General features: G+C 52.3%; 4 protein-coding genes across 4 annotated transcripts; 3 read left to right on the forward strand and 1 right to left on the reverse strand.

The window, feature by feature from the left end:
• Nucleotides 1-1,033: 1,033 nt before the first annotated feature.
• Nucleotides 1,034-1,984, forward strand: idi1 (Isopentenyl-diphosphate Delta-isomerase; the record flags this gene model as incomplete). The annotated part of the gene is made up of 3 exons (XM_014692766.1): nucleotides 1,034-1,235; nucleotides 1,324-1,662; nucleotides 1,749-1,984. 3 exons carry the CDS (start codon nucleotides 1,034-1,036, stop codon nucleotides 1,982-1,984), a joined length of 777 nt encoding a protein of 258 aa, XP_014548252.1.
• A 2,183-nt stretch (nucleotides 1,985-4,167) lies between these two features.
• Nucleotides 4,168-5,120, forward strand: G6M90_00g023040 (uncharacterized protein; the record flags this gene model as incomplete). Its single annotated transcript, XM_014692765.1, has 3 exons — nucleotides 4,168-4,478; nucleotides 4,575-4,827; nucleotides 4,920-5,120. 3 exons carry the CDS (start codon nucleotides 4,168-4,170, stop codon nucleotides 5,118-5,120), a joined length of 765 nt encoding a protein of 254 aa, XP_014548251.1.
• Nucleotides 5,121-5,439: 319 nt separating this feature from the next.
• ssb2 (Replication factor A protein 2) lies at nucleotides 5,440-6,410 on the reverse strand (the record flags this gene model as incomplete). Its single annotated transcript, XM_014692764.1, has 3 exons — nucleotides 5,440-6,162; nucleotides 6,230-6,333; nucleotides 6,407-6,410. The coding sequence occupies 3 exons, from the start codon at nucleotides 6,408-6,410 to the stop codon at nucleotides 5,440-5,442; spliced, it is 831 nt and encodes a 276-aa protein (XP_014548250.1).
• Nucleotides 6,411-7,024: 614 nt separating this feature from the next.
• On the forward strand, nucleotides 7,025-10,247 carry LONP2 (Lon protease 2, peroxisomal; the record flags this gene model as incomplete). Its single annotated transcript, XM_014692763.1, has 4 exons — nucleotides 7,025-7,493; nucleotides 7,563-9,613; nucleotides 9,741-9,910; nucleotides 10,160-10,247. 4 exons carry the CDS (start codon nucleotides 7,025-7,027, stop codon nucleotides 10,245-10,247), a joined length of 2,778 nt encoding a protein of 925 aa, XP_014548249.1.
• Between the last annotated feature and the right edge of the window lie 5,373 nt (nucleotides 10,248-15,620).

The raw sequence follows: 15,620 nt of genomic DNA on the forward strand, positions 1-15,620 counted from the left end.
CAGGTCAATTCGGGAGCGGATGAGAGTTGGAGATGGACGCTCTGTGCGGATTGTTGTATGGCTGCGTGCGCCGTGAAGGGGGATGAAGGATGCCAAAGTTCCAAGACCAAGGAAGACGAGGCACACACGATGGCTTGAGTGACGAAGCTCCTGGCTCGAGGTTGTGGACTTGTCGGTACACTTCAGACACCAGACCAGATTCAATTGACAGCACTGTGCTGGTTCCAGTTAGCCCGAGGCTGTGTTCAGTGACTGTGCAGCCCCAGTTGTCCTCAAGTGCTGGTCTAATAAGGCCAGGCTCTACATGTAAGCCCCTCCAGCAAGGTACCTGGGTAAGTAAGTTAGCTGATGACTCAGCCATGGAGCAGAACATTGAATGCTCAGGTTTAACTGCCCAGGGGGCCGCACTGAGGGTACCTGTTCGGGCGCAAAGTTTCTGTCAGGGCATTCTTTATCGGGTGCCTAGGTAGATACCTCTAGATATACCAGCATCTTGTTTTGCAAGACTAGATGCCTTGGCCTCCCATTGTACTCCGTCCTCCGTAGTTGATATGTAGGAAGCCAGAGTTGGATCTTGCAATGGCACAGAGCACGGCACAGCCTGGTTCAAGTGGTTGGGGCTCCTTGAATAGTATAGTACATACTTGCTGTTCTCCTCCTCCTCCTTCTTCTTCTTCCTCTTATTTTGTTAATTAAATCGTTAACGGGATAGTTTCGGATTGGTCTCGAGGGACAAACAAGTTGAAATAAAACCTTAAGACTCCGAATACTGACCAGTTGACGCAGCGTGGTTTGTCACTTGTCGTGGGTCAACGGACCAGGATGACAGCCCCACATGCAACTGTGGACGCCCGCAATTTACGTCGTGCCGCGAGGGGCAAACCGAAATGTTAGTTAAATTGAGATTAGACCCTTTCCCGCCGAGACGACACCAACAACATCTGGACTCTCCTGCGTCCTCTCGCAAAGGCCGGCAGCGCAAAACCTCGGACGCGCTTAATCTACTCTCTACAGTCTCGAAAATAGCACCAAGATGGCGACCACCACGGTCACGGTCACTGAGACCCGAACAGAGCCCATGACGGCTGACACCATCCTCCGCCTCTTCCCCGACATCGACACCAGCTCGGAGGCACTTTCCGGCCACGACGAGGAGCAGATCCGGTTGATGGACGAGGTGTGCATTGTGCTGGATGATAATGACATGCCAGTAGGCAAGGCCAGCAAAAAGCTCTGTATGATGTGACGTCGTTCCTCACGAAGCCAGTGACCATGACCATTCAGACAAGGGAAAGCGTGCATGCTAATTGTGTATCCGTCCAGGCCACCTCATGTCCAACATTGACAAGGGACTGTTGCACCGGGCCTTTTCCGTCTTCCTGTTCAACGACAAAAACGAGCTGCTCCTCCAGCAGCGTGCCTCCGAAAAGATCACCTTCCCCGACATGTGGACCAACACCTGCTGCTCGCACCCTCTGGCCGTGTCCGGCGAGACTGGCTCCAACCTTCCCGATGCTATTGAGGGAGCGAAGCGTGCGGCGCAGCGAAAGCTTGAGCACGAGCTGGGCATTAAAAAGGAGCAGGTTCCAATCGAAAAGTTCCGATTCCTTACACGTATTCACTACAAGGCTCCCAGTGACGGCAAGTGGGGAGAACATGAAAGTAAGCAATCCGATTGCTTGAGGGGCAGATGAAAAACGTGTTGGACAATGGGAGCCCAATAACGTGCTTGCTAACTGGACACTTAGTCGACTACATCCTGTTCATCAAGACGAACGTCGATCTCAAGCCCAACCCCAACGAGGTCCAGGCCACTCAGTACGTCAGCGCTGACAAACTGAAGAAGCTATTCGAGGACCCCTCGTTGAAGTTCACCCCCTGGTTCAAGCTCATTTGCAACTCGATGCTGTTTGAGTGGTGGGCGAGCCTTGACTCTGGTCTGGAGAAGTATACCAACGAGCAGGAAATCCGACGCATGCTGTAAAGTGACCACTGCATTATGTGAGTGTGCATGTGTGTGAGGGGTACAGAGAGAAAGGGACGAATAGAGAGAGATGCAGAGTGGGCGGACACATACAGCTTTGCGAGTCGCTTGCATGGCAGGAGAGAGAGAGGGTCACCCGAGAGGAGGATGGCTGCTGACAGCGGCTAAATGCTTACGGCCTTGGTCTGTGGGCGGATAAGCCGCAGACTCGGACTTGGTTGGAAGATAATTATGTAAAGCAGACACGCAAGTTTTCTATATACAAAGTACGGAGTACATACATACATACATTTAGCGGCGTTGCATTTGGGGCCGGAACGGAGAGAGTGTCGTCAATTCCAGCGTGGTCATTTTCGGGACGATCAACATCACAGCATCCCGGTGATGGCATCCAATAACCAGCAACTTAGTCCGCAGCAACAGCACCAGCTTGCATGGACCGTCTGACGCAGCACTTGGGCGCCAAGCCTCGCCGTGCTCATCGTGTCTGGTGCCGCGGTGCGCACACGGAGTCACGGACCATTGAAGCTTTGAAACTCGTCGGCACCCAGCACCACTGTAGCGTGACCATCAATGCATGCAGGAAGGACAGAGGGGTATGGTCGAGGTGACGCCTCGGTGAGCCACGTAGCCAAGTGTACATGGATGACGAGTGAAGGCTGATGGGCTGCAGCGCCCGTGACGCAACCAGACGGATGTGATGCGCGAAGCCACGGGCACGGGCACGGGCACGGAGGATCAGCCTGGCAGTGCTCAAGCTCAAGCGCTGTGCAAAGGAGGCCGAGGCGCCCGCTCTTCGGCGGCGAAAAGAGCGTCCACGGCTCAAGTGCTGGTGGCAGTGAGGCACGCAGATCCACTAAAAAGCCCCGTAGCTGGGCCGCCTCAGCGGTGTTCCACGGTGCTGGACGGCCTGGTGCACGTGCTAGCGGTCCCTGGCAGCGCCCGTGGTATTAGCGCCCGTGGTAGTGCCCGTTTGACAGCTCCGCGCCGTGTCTGGTGGCTGAGTGACGAGACATGGAACATTGAAACCGCAAGCAACGAATGACTCACTACCGGTACACTTGTTGATGATAGAACCGTCTTGGCAGCAATGGGTGGAGCGCGCAATGAGGGACATGGAGGCACTCACGGTGTGCCGGCTGGCTCATCCGGCAGCCGGTGTCCGAGGTGGCCGACACCAGACCAAGACCACCAAGAGAACACAGCCGCATCCTAACTTGTCTACGGCTTCCACTCCGCCCCTCCTTTGCATGATCTTGTGATCAATGGATTGCTCCGAGACCAGCGTCCCGGTATTCCTGGCCAACGAGATGGCAGTGTTTACGATTCCCGGTGCTTGGCTAGTAATTCGGGGCGCAGAAATGCCGGACTCGGTAGGTGAGCGACACCGACGCAAGCCTCTTGCTCGACTCCCCGTCTCATGTCTTAGACTTCGTGGCCAGACATGGAAGGCGCGGCAGGCTTGGTCTCAGTCCATAAGTTAAGGTTGTTTTACCCCAGCGGGTCAAGTTGCTTATCTATCCTATCCTTTCATACTTTAGTCTCGACTCTCCCCAAGCACACTCCTTTAACTTTTCTCAACCATACTCGACACCTTCATCTTTGAACCCCATCCTCCCTGGCAGCTGTGATCAAACCAGCTTCTCGCCTCTATTGTGTGCGCATTCGCCACCAGTGTCGTCGGATTCACACTCCACGCACATAGAACCTCAATACAACCACTTTCAGGCTTCCTGCGAAGACCCCAATCTCGTCCCCCCTCGTCTCATCTAAATCGTTTTGACGCTCCTCCAGCCCTCGTCTCATTTATTGGGCATGACTCGTCGCGAACGATACTCTGCTGGCATAATAACTAGTGACTGGGCCACAGTTTGCAAAATGTACTGAACAAGAAGAGAAAAGAAAACCCATGCATGATTTTCAGCTGAAAAAGCAGAGACAAGATCCAAAAAGACGAGCAGCCAGTTTCTCACCATGCTTCTTCAATCCTTCAGCTCTGTTTTTGCCCCGTGGTGACTGGGTGCCAACCTTTTTGTGATTGCAACTGATGCCTTTTCCTTTCTCGCTTTGGCCCCCGAAAGCGAGATCGAACCCAGAAAAGAAAAAAATGATTTCCCCCATCTGTTCTGTCTTCTGTTGCAGTCTAACAAGCTAGGTAGAAGTAAACATAAACGCCCACCAACATGGCGCAGGTCAACCACGTCCAAACCCGCCCTCAACCCAATCCCCGGTTGTCCTTGATTCCGCCAACATGGGAGACAGAGGTTCGCGAACTCACCTTGCGTGAGCGCCGAGAGGCCAGCCTCGCTCTTGCCCACAGCTTCGCTGCCGATCCGCTGTCCCTGTATGTCATGGGCGTGGATGACGCGACTTGCTGGCCGTCCGAGAAGCTTTGGAGGCTGCATATCCGGCTTATGCAGTACTCGTATGTTTCGTACCGGCTCAGGGGCGCTGCAACGGCCATCGGCGGAGACTTTGACGCCATTGCTTTGTGGTGAGTGTGAAACACAATCCTCACGATCCTTGTTCTTTTGCAGGGCGGCCATGTCATTGCCGGCGGCGGACCACGCTGACGTTTTCTTTTGTGTAGGATGCCCCCAGGGACAACCAACGACGACTGGCTCGCCACGCTCTGCAGCGGAACCTGGCGTCTGTGGTACCAGCTCTCTCGTGAGAGCCGGATACGTCTCTTCAATGAGCTGTATCCTGCGCTGCATGACACCAAGGCTGAGGTGTTGGGCGACCGCAACAGCGACAGCTATTACCTGGGCTACCTGGGCACCAAGGAGAGCTCGAGGGGCAAGGGACATGCCACCAAGTTGCTAAGACATATCATGGAAAAGGTAAAAGAGAGATGAGATGAAAATTAAGCCCCCTTCCTCCGTTCGGCCCCAAAAATGGACAGTAGATGCTGACAAAGCCTCTTTTACTGTAGGCTGACGCTGAAAACCGCGCCATGTACCTTGAGTCGTCAAACGAGTCCAATAACCGATTCTACGCCAAATTTGGATTCGAACTGAAAAAGGAAATCGTCCTGACTCGCGGTCCGGTTCCTATCCGCCTGTTCTGCATGCTGCGGGAGCCTCAAAATGACAAGACTAGTAGCTCGGTCGATATGGGGGGCGAAAAGGACTGATTGGAGTTTGACCAGATGTGTTTAATGTTTCTATTTTGTGCCATTTGATTGCGTGAGACTGTCTTTACCGCTTTGCAAGATTTCATTCTTCACACTCCTTTAAACGGATAGCGTAGGATTTGGCAATCTCAGACTGTTTTCAATACTTGAACCAAAGGAGACTGGAAACCTCCCTTCCGCGTTGAGCTTATAGTATTTGCATATTAAGGAGAAATTGAAATCGTAACATGACTACCTGTGCCTTTATCCCGAAAAACACCTGTATTTACCCAGTGCAGTGCCCGAACCATATGGTCGCCAACGTCTTGTCCACGCTTGCCTAGCACTCCAAAATAGCCCAAGTCTCATCATCAACAGTCGTGTAAATCAAGCCCTGGCCCAGCAACTCATCCGCCGCTGCCAGCACATCCCTCACCGACATGCCCGTCGAGCTACTAATCACATTCAGATGGACCCCCTCGTTCATGCCGGGAGTCCCATTCATAAAGTTGAACATCCTCTTCGCCAGCGGCGAACAGCCAGACACCTTGCTCAGCATCTGCCCAGAACCACCACCGTTGGCGTTGCCCGCGTACCCGCCGCCGTCCACAAACATGCTCTCCCCGCCGCCGTTGGCCGCGCCGTCCTGCCCCAGCGGGCCCTTCGTCAAGTACAAATGCACGTACGTCGCCTCCAACAAGTGGTAATTCACCTCGTTGAAGTCGGTGACGGGCCGGATGACGTGGGCGCCCACGTGGCGCTTGTTCGAAAACGACTTGAGGCGGCCCCATACGCGCACGTAGGAGTCGAGCTCGTACTGGTCTGCGTTGCCGTCGTCTGCCTTGTCCGCGTCGATCCACTTCTTGACTTCAATCTGGCCCGTGCCGTCGTCGATTTTCAGCGTCACGTTGGTGGGCTGCGGGTTGATGTTGCGGACCTGGCCGACAAAGGTGATTTGGGTTATGGCCGTGTTGTCGATTTTGAAGTCGGCGCCGGAGAAGGCCTCGTCTGCTTCGAGGATCTGCTTGACGGTTACGGGGCGGAGGGATTCATCTTGGTATGACTGGGGAGCAACATGGGACGTTAGAGAGCCGTTGGAACGAGAGGGAGGAAAGGGCTTTTGTTTTTACTTTGCCGCCTTGACTGCCTGGTTGTGAACCACCGGCGAAGAAGCCGCCCGAGTCATCGCCGCCTTGGGCGCCGTAGCTCGTTTTGGAGTAGCCTGCATATGCTGCTGTGTATCTTGTTAGAAGACATGGACACGGTCGATTTCGGGAATAGGAGTGGTTTGCAGTGTTTGAACGTACACATGGCTGGTTTGGACGGGGATGTTTGCGTATGAAGAATTCACGGTGCCTCTGTGACGGCGGGAGACGCGTTTTGGGCGCGACTTTGGTTAATTGGATTTGCCCCGCGGTGTGGGGCGTTTGCAGCGAGACGAGATGAGTAAGCAGGTTGTTCACTGCTGAGGCAAGGAGGATGAGATGATCAAGCTTATCGAGAGTCCGGGACCCACAGCCAGCCTCGACCTCGTCATTTTGCCTCGGCAACTGGTTGGCGCGGAGCTCCAGGCTCCAGGACTCCGTCTCGAGCTCGGATCCAAGCCGGAGACAAGGCGGGTGATGACTGGGCTTTCCCCAGCTTTTCGCATCTGACAGACGACTCCGTTCCTCGACCATCATTCATCCACCACCGCATTGTCTCTGTCTCATTCATCCGCAGCCTGTGCATCATTTGCGTCTTACGTGTTACATATTGTACCTCGACTCCTTTCGTGCGAAATAATCAGGCTTTTACGCCGCCCCGTTCATCGTCAAACACCACGAGCCCGGCCTCCCGGCGACACCCGTACCTTTTCTTTGGGCCAGCTTTGTTTGTACACGTATATATATAACCGACGTCCTCGTGCTCAGTCTTGCTGCGCCATGGGCAGATCACAGACTGCATCTCTCCCCATTATCCCGCTCGCCAGAGGCACCGTCCTGCTCCCTGGCCTAATTCAGCGAATCTCGGTCACTTCGAGCCGCCCCGATATCCCCGCGCTCCTCGCCCACGTCTACGAACAAGCTGCCGCCAAAGGCCCGGAGGGACGGATCGACAGTATACCCATCGCTTGCGTTCCGCTCTCATCACCCTTCGTGGGCCCCACGGGCCAGCTTCTCATCAACAATGGAGAGGAGATTGACACCTCGCAGCTTGCCGAGGTGAATCCCGGCAGTGCCAACAAGGCCGATGTCTTTGGATTTGGTGTTGCCGCCAAGATTGTCGGCATTGATGGGCGCGGTGCCGGCGAGTTTGCGCTCCGTGTTGAAGGTACTTCTCGTGTCAGAGTAGATAACATCTCTCGCGAGCGACCCTTTTTCCAGGGCAGGGTTACATACTTTAGCGATGAAAGTACGTCCCAATTTGATGTTTCTGCCAAGTGATCCAGCAGCGTGCTCTAACGATGCGTTTCTTTCTTAGTTGATATGGCCGACAAACAGCTCCAGGATCTTTTTGGCTTGCTCAAAGCTCAGTCTCGCGAACTCGTTACCATCTTAAGAATCTCGTCGCTGTTACCACGTACTAAGAATGGACCGGCATTGTCACCCGGGCTTACGAAACGGCTCGAAATGCTCATCATGCGACGCGAGATCAAGGAAGCAGGGCTCCTGGCTGACTTCATGTCAAACCTTGTCGAGGCGTCACACGAGGAGAAGCTGGGCGTGCTAGCTGCGCTGGATGTCAAGGTCAGAATCACAAAGGTCATTGAGCTGCTGGAGCGGCAAGTAGGGGGCATTAAGAACAATTTCAAGATTACTACATTCACCTCCGTCCCTGTCCAGATTCTCGACAGGCTAAATGACAATCCTAACAAGAGGAACAGCTCAGGTCTGCCAATTCCCGGCGTCAACTTCCTTTCGGGCGCTGGTCAGATGCCATCTGGCAACGATCAGGGAGACGAGCAAGAGGCCAATGAGCTGGATGAGCTGAAAAAGAAGCTGCAAAATGCCCAGCTCCCAGCCGAGGTGGCCAAGACTGTTGATAGAGAGCTGCGACGGCTGCAGAAGATGATGCCCATGAATCAGGAATATCAAGTTACGCGCAACTGGCTTGAAACTCTGTCAGAGATCCCCTGGGCAGCAGTAACAGATGATCGTCTGGGCCCTGAGACGCTGAACAGAGCACGGAAACAGCTTGATGATGACCATTACGGCTTGGACAAGGTCAAGAAGAGGTTGATCGAGTATCTCGCCGTTCTTCGTCTGAAGCAGTCTTTGAACGACGACGTTGAGGAGCAAATTCGTAAGGCCGAGGCAGAGATTGCCCCTGAGCATGATTCTGGCAACCCGCCCACTGAGAGCGCTGCGAACCCAGAGAACAGCGCAAAACTCCAGATCCTGAAATCAAAGAGGATGGTGGACAAGTCACCGATTATGCTTCTCGTCGGCCCGCCTGGAGTTGGCAAGACAAGTCTGGCCAAGTCCGTCGCCACGGCACTTGGAAGGAAGTTTCATCGCATCTCTCTCGGCGGCGTTAGAGACGAAGCCGAGATTCGTGGACACCGTCGAACATATGTTGCTGCTATGCCGGGCTTGATTGTTCAAGGTTTGCGAAAGGTTGGCGTTGCCAACCCAGTCTTCCTCTTAGATGAAATTGATAAGATTGGTATGGCCAGCGTCCACGGAGACCCCTCGGCCGCCATGCTCGAGGTCTTGGATCCAGAGCAGAACCATACCTTCCAGGACCACTACATAGGCATGCCGATCGACTTGTCCAAGATCCTCTTCATTGCCACAGCAAACAACTTGGACACCATTCCCGCGCCGCTCCTGGACCGCATGGAAATGATCTATCTGCCGGGCTACACTACCCTAGAGAAGCGTCATATTGCCATGCAGCACCTCGTTCCCAAGCAGATACGAGCCAATGGATTAGTCGAGGACCAAGTCACCTTCAACAAGGATGTTGTCTCCAAGATTATCGAGTCGTACACTCGTGAATCAGGGGTTCGCAACCTGGAACGAGAGATTGGGTCTGTATGCCGTGCGAAAGCTGTGGAGTATGCTGAGGCAAGAGATGGCGGGAGTATTGAAAAGTACAAGCCTCTTCTCACAATCGAGGACATTGAAAACATTCTCGGCATCGAAAAGTTTGAAGAGGAAATTGCCGAGAAGATCAGCCGCCCTGGTATTGTTACGGGTCTCGTGGCCTACAGCACCGGCGGCAACGGTAGTATATTGTTTATTGAAGTCGCCGACATGCCTGGCAATGGCAGGGTACAGCTGACGGGCAAGCTGGGCGATGTCCTCAAGGAGAGTGTGGAAGTCGCCCTGACCTGGGTCAAGGCTCATGCCTACGAGTTGGGTCTCACTCCTGAGCCTACGACGGACATCATGAAGGAGCGCAGCATTCACGTACACTGTCCTTCTGGTGCGATCCCCAAGGACGGGCCAAGCAGCGGTATCGGACAGGCTATTGCTCTCATCTCCTTGTTTTCTGGCAAGCCTGTGCCTCCAACAATGGCCATGACGGTATGTTACCAGCCAGCCCCTTTCTTCCTTATTGTCTCGAGTCATTTGTCCAGGAACAGTCACTTGCATAGACGAGAGTGGCCCCATTGTGAGTCAATTCGTGCTAACACAGCATGATCCTGTTTAGGGTGAAATTTCTCTTCGCGGACGTGTCACGGCCGTTGGCGGCATCAAGGAGAAGCTCATTGGGGCTCTCCGGGCGGGCGTCAAAACAGTCTTGCTTCCAGCACAGAACAGGAAGGACGTCAAGGATTTGCCGCAGGAAGTCAAGGACGGCCTACAAATTGTACACGTTAGGTATGAGTTTCCTGCCTGCTGCTCCTTGTATTTTTTTTTCTTTTTCGGCTCTTCAGCGCAGAAAACCGGTGCATGATGCTTGATATTGTATACTTTGATTGCCTGTCGAGGAGCGGTTTCGAACTTGTCCGACATATTTCCCGGTTTTTTGGTGTTATTGCAATGCACGCACTCTTGGGCCAAGGCCAAGAGGCCCAAGCACCACGTCAAGCAGACAAGTAAAGTTAAACTAACGTTTCAATTATATAGTCATATCTGGGAAGCGATCCGCTTAGTATGGCCGGACTCCCACTGGGCCGCGGATAGTCACTACGCCGGCATTGAGAGCCGGCTGTGAGGGTGTATATCGAACCCTATTTAGATGTCTGCGCTTGGATTACTATTTAGTGCTATTCAAGGAATCAGCAATGCCATGCCACTAGCATTATTTGAAACCGCCCTTTTCGCGTTTCATTTGTAGCCTCGTTGTTGATGCGGCGTTAGTCAGTTGTTGGCTGAGCTGGTTGTGATGGAACAAGGACCCCTAGTTTGGCTCCAGACCAGACAATCTACCTAGACCCGGCAATGGCGATGGCCAGCAGAGGACGCGCGGAGATAATGCATAAGTTATAAGTGTTTTTAATTTTTAATTTTTTTGAATTCCCTGGCACTGGGGGTCCCACAGCTACACTCCAGAGTCGGCGATGCCGTCTGACCACGGGGTCCAGTAAAACTACTAGGATAGGGGCAGTTTGTCGACCCCATCAGATAAACAGTGCATGTATATACAGTAAGTAGGTGGACAAAAGTCACGATAGTACTCCGTAAGCGATTTTGTACCTAAATGTATTATTTTGATTAATAATATTACCTCTAAAAGTATAAATTCTAGTGTAAAAATAGGTTATTATCGAGACTTTTGTCCAGTAACTGCATGTGCGGAATATATCACTTGGCAAAGGGGGTCTGGAGGCGGAGGATACGCCTCATTTCGGCTGGTCATGTGGTTTTGCAACGGGTTTTGTCACATTCGGGTCTCCTGTTGGGTGAGTATCTCTTTATGCGGAGTGGCTCGCGGAGGCTCCTCTGCCGTATAGTTTTCTTAGGTAAGCGAGTCTCCACGAGCCATTCCGCATCTATAGAGATAAAAAAGAACAAGTCGTCGCGGTGAGGTATGCTCAGCAATCAGCAAACAGACGTTAGCCAGCACGTACCCCCATGTTATCTCGTTTCCTGGCTCCTCCCACTTTTGCAATTTGTGCTATTTATGCATGTCGTACGATGGCTTTATAGAAGAGGGCCAACCCGGCGGGATGACAGGACAGAAGATGCATTGTACATATGTACAAAATTACTGCACGCCACCTTGAAATATGGCCACGATGTTTGTTTCGTTTAGAGTTTGCCGTCTTGAGCCGATGTCTTTTCCGACATGAACCATGCTTGTCCCTCTCCAGAAGCTCTTTGGACAGGAGGACCTGGTCATTTTCGAGCCAGGCTATGGCGGCAAATGATGTCAATACGGAGCTTCTGGCGACATTTCATCCAAGTTTATTTGCGGCAAGCCCATGTGCATCACCGCCGTTGGCGCGCCAGGTCAAGGTTTGTTTCGAGACAGTCCACACCGAGGCGTGTGTGCTTCAATCTCATCAGCCACATTGGCTTGGTCCTTACTCCGTAGTGCGGAGAAGCATTTATCTTCCGACAGAGCACTCCGCATTCGGATGTCATAGTATGCACATACATTCATACTAGTTTATGGCCGATAACATTGTCCCCGTCCACTTAAGCTAGTCCACTTAGTTGCCAACGGGCAATACGTTCGGCATAGGGTTGGGCAATGTATGTACATATGACTTAATATGTTGGCACGGCCACCGTTACTCCGAGTCATTAGTTACTCCGTAGCGATTCGTGCCATTCGCCTCGTTGCAACGGGTGGTGTAGACTCCGTACATGGCCACGGTAATGTATTCAGTAGATAAAATATGGTGTTGAATACTCGATAAGCGGCGGGATTTCTTTGACCGTGGTGCTCCTCTCTTTCATGTGCGACCCGACTTGCATGCGTCTATGTCGTGTCACGTCGGGCCACTGCATGGTTTGGGTCTGAATCTTATCCGACAGCTGCTAACGACGCCTTCTCAGCCTCTGTAATGCAAGTAGGTGGGAGAAGGAAGCGGTGCCAGATCGTACAAGTCCAAGTGCATCCACGCACTGGCTAGGGGAGTGTAAAGTACTGTCGAGTCGCGCTGTATATTTTTGGGCAACATGTTGGTGTGCATGCGTGCCAGAGTTCAGGTTGACTTGACTGGCATGTGCGATCTTGTTATTGTCGCCCGGTTTCCTCTTGTCCTCTCTCGCACTTTGTCTATCATGTCTACCCGATGGAATCTCAACTTTAAAACACACATTGGTTGGATGTATGTATGTATGGCTCAGCCTGCTACACCAGCTTCAGCCTGCCAAGGAACAGTGTGTTTCGCTATCCTTGCCTGATGGGGATGGGCATGTTTGGGATAGATTGTCTGTTCCATTTGCCATTTGCAGCCTTCGGATTTCTGTTACATCGACCCCAACTAACTAGCAGTTGGCTTCTTTAAACTATTTCCTCGACAAGTATCTTGTTCGGAGGTTTCTTTGGATCGATGGGCTGAAGAGACATGTTGGATAGTAGTACTCCGTACTGCCTACTGATCTGGTGAGTGAGAGATGTCCACTGGTCCCGGTCTTGGCAAGCCTGCATGAAATGCCCATACTCGGTACTCCGTACTGTAGTAGTATCAAGTAGTATTATACAACAAGAAGCATCCTTGATGAGTGGGAGAGACAGGTGACACTCACATGAACCCTAGCACCTCCCAACTCCCTCGGGAAACATGTCCGGGAATAGGGTGTGCAATGACATCGTACCCTGTCCACCTTGGCTAAAAACCGGGCACGAAAAAGTTTAATCTGTTACCTCGCACCGACCGCTACTATGTATTGCCAATCGCATTACGCGTAGAATTGGTGATTGGTTGGCCCGGTTTTGAGAGGTGGCATCGCTTATGTGGGAATGGCATGGTACCAAGGAAGCATTTGAATGAACTGGGCAAGGAAAAGAAAGAAAGTACTCCGTACTCCGTAGTAGTACTATGATAATATTACCCGCCACACATCGATGGGGCAGCGGGTTGGAGACGTCGAGCCAGCTCCCTTGAAAGAGAATGAAAGAGGGAGGACGATTCAACAGACTTGTCAACTGACCTGTCGTTTCCCGCAGTCAGATATGAGAGCCGCCTCGTGATCAAGAATCTGAAATTTGGATTTACCTAGGTAAGATCGGACAAGAATACGGGTCCGCGGCCAGAGCCTGGGACAAAACGGTCCCACTGTGTTGGCATGAGCAGGACCCTGTGGGCGGAGATGGTGTTCACGCACTCCACACGGGACGCTCCCGCAGTTGTTAGGAGTAATAAGAGAAAAGGACAAAGCCTCAAGAGAGCTTAGCCAGACTGACGCAGCCTGAGCTGTGCCTAAACGCGGCTAGGTGGCTCCGGACGAATAACTGCTACTCGTTTTGCCCCAGCTTAAAGTTAAAGGCAGCTGACTTTGTCCGTAGACCATTCAGAGGCAAACATCGCCGCCAAGTCCCCATGGTGTGCTATCAGCCGAAACTAGCAAGCGCTTTCGATGGATAGGGTTAAATAACCCCCCCCTCCCACCCGGCATTGTCGGCATCATTACCCAAGAAGAGGACCTGTGTCCACGCCACAGATTCCCGACCATTACTCCGTACAACGATATGGATCACCGTTGTGTAACCAAGTGTCCCAGAGAGATATTATTCACCTCCTTGGCACGTGGCAGTGATCTGGACTGGGAAGCGGGCCACATTCATGTGATTTGGAATGGGAACTAGGGCAGCAGCTTCATGCTGGGGAAATGGTGTGTGGCCAGGGCTTTGGACCTTGGACCTTGGACCTTGGACAGCAGCATCTGAGACAAACGCAAACCTGAATTCTGACCGACGAGGAAAAGTTGAATCCCACTGAATAATATATCGTAGTCCGTCTGACTCGCACTCTTTGCAGGAACCCACGAGTTTGTACTCGCAGAGTCGCTGTTTGTTTGCTCCATCTTTTTCCAAGGGTTGAGGTACTGCGACCTCGGTCCTCCGTACTTTCTCTGAGGGGCGAGAGACCGTGTCAGTTCCGCCAATGACTGCATGTGAGACTTCATCGTCCTTCCCACAGCTTTGTGAGATCAACGGACAACCAGAGTAATAGGTCCGAGGGGCTTGTTACTTAGCGAGCCAGCGAAACAAGTCCGACCTAGGGGTGCGGAACGACAGATTGTTGTATTGCCACCCCGACGGATGAATGCTCAAGACACTGACTGACTGGTAGCCGTGCCAGTTGCTAATATTCATGCTTGACGAGCAGGATACAGCTTGTAATAGTAGTTGGAGTGCTTCGCTCAAGATGCGTGGTCCAAGAATCTCGCATGGATGAGGTCGCCCCACACTCATCAGGCTGTGTCATTTCCCAAATCATCTTCATGCAACAGGCTCAGCGCTCGATGGGTCTGATGGCTGCATCATCCCGATAGGAAAGGCAACCGCTCCAAGGCGGAATCCCTGTCGTATAGTTTGCGCAAGGCCTGCGCCGCCTTCCAAGAGTACGGAATTAGGCCGACAAGATTTCAGTGTTTTTCGTACCGAGTACCAAGACCAACATCCGTCAGATCAATATGAGCGAGCGTATCATCATATCGGAGAGTATCCATGGAGTTAAATTATTATGACATATAATATTGCATTCTTCCTCGTACGCATGTACCTGTCTCTAGTTCGATATGGCCATTCATTTCGCATAAGTCGGTCGGAGCTTTTTGGGCGCTGGCAAGGGCGTGTTCCGACTGGAATACGAAAGTATGCGTCTCATCGAAGGAGTTCGTCTCCAGTCTCGCTTGTCAACCCGCTGGTTTCAGGCTGTGTAACGCGGCGCGTGCCTTTAACATGGCCGATAATTCGGCAAGCAGACCCTCGGGTATCTCTGATTGTGTGCCGAAACAATGATGCGGGTTGACCATTTACCTGCGGTTGTCTTTGTATCACATGCCTCGACATCGTCAGACCAAGGAAGAGAGAGTGGAGTATGAGTTTGTTGCTGATCATGGCTAGATCCGATACACCATGAAACAACATTTTCATTTCCCGCACCAAGCATGAGATGCTCACCCGCCCCGAGAGTCTGTTGTTGGTCGTTCTCATGAATGCCACCATAAAGGCCTTCCTTTCCGGGCGCGACGGGACTTGCCAGCATCTTGAACCCACTGTGCTTGAAAATGCGCACCGCCAAATACCCTACCTACCCTTGTCCTTCCAACTTTAGCGGATATAACAGTGCGGTTCTAAATTGCCAGACCAGATTCCTGCCATGCACGATAGTGACTGATTTCGAGGTGCAACATCATACTCAGACCACTACCGGGTGAACGAGAAAAATAAGACAGAAAATCAGGATGCCGGCAAGGTCACTGCTGCAAGCCTGCAAGCGATTGCAACAAAGGATGGCGGTACTATACGACGACAGGACTAAACCAAAGAGCCTGAAGTCCTCTGGTAGCGACTATCACTCGCCGGTGAACCAAATACCTGAATCTGGGAGTTGATCCCCTCTCTCTTTTTCATTCATTCAGCTTTTTTTTTAGGTTAAAAAAAAGAAAAAAGAAAATAAACCAGCCC

This window comes from Metarhizium brunneum, chromosome 1, assembly GCF_013426205.1.
Source record: "Metarhizium brunneum chromosome 1, complete sequence".
Taxonomy (NCBI): domain Eukaryota; kingdom Fungi; phylum Ascomycota; class Sordariomycetes; order Hypocreales; family Clavicipitaceae; genus Metarhizium; species Metarhizium brunneum.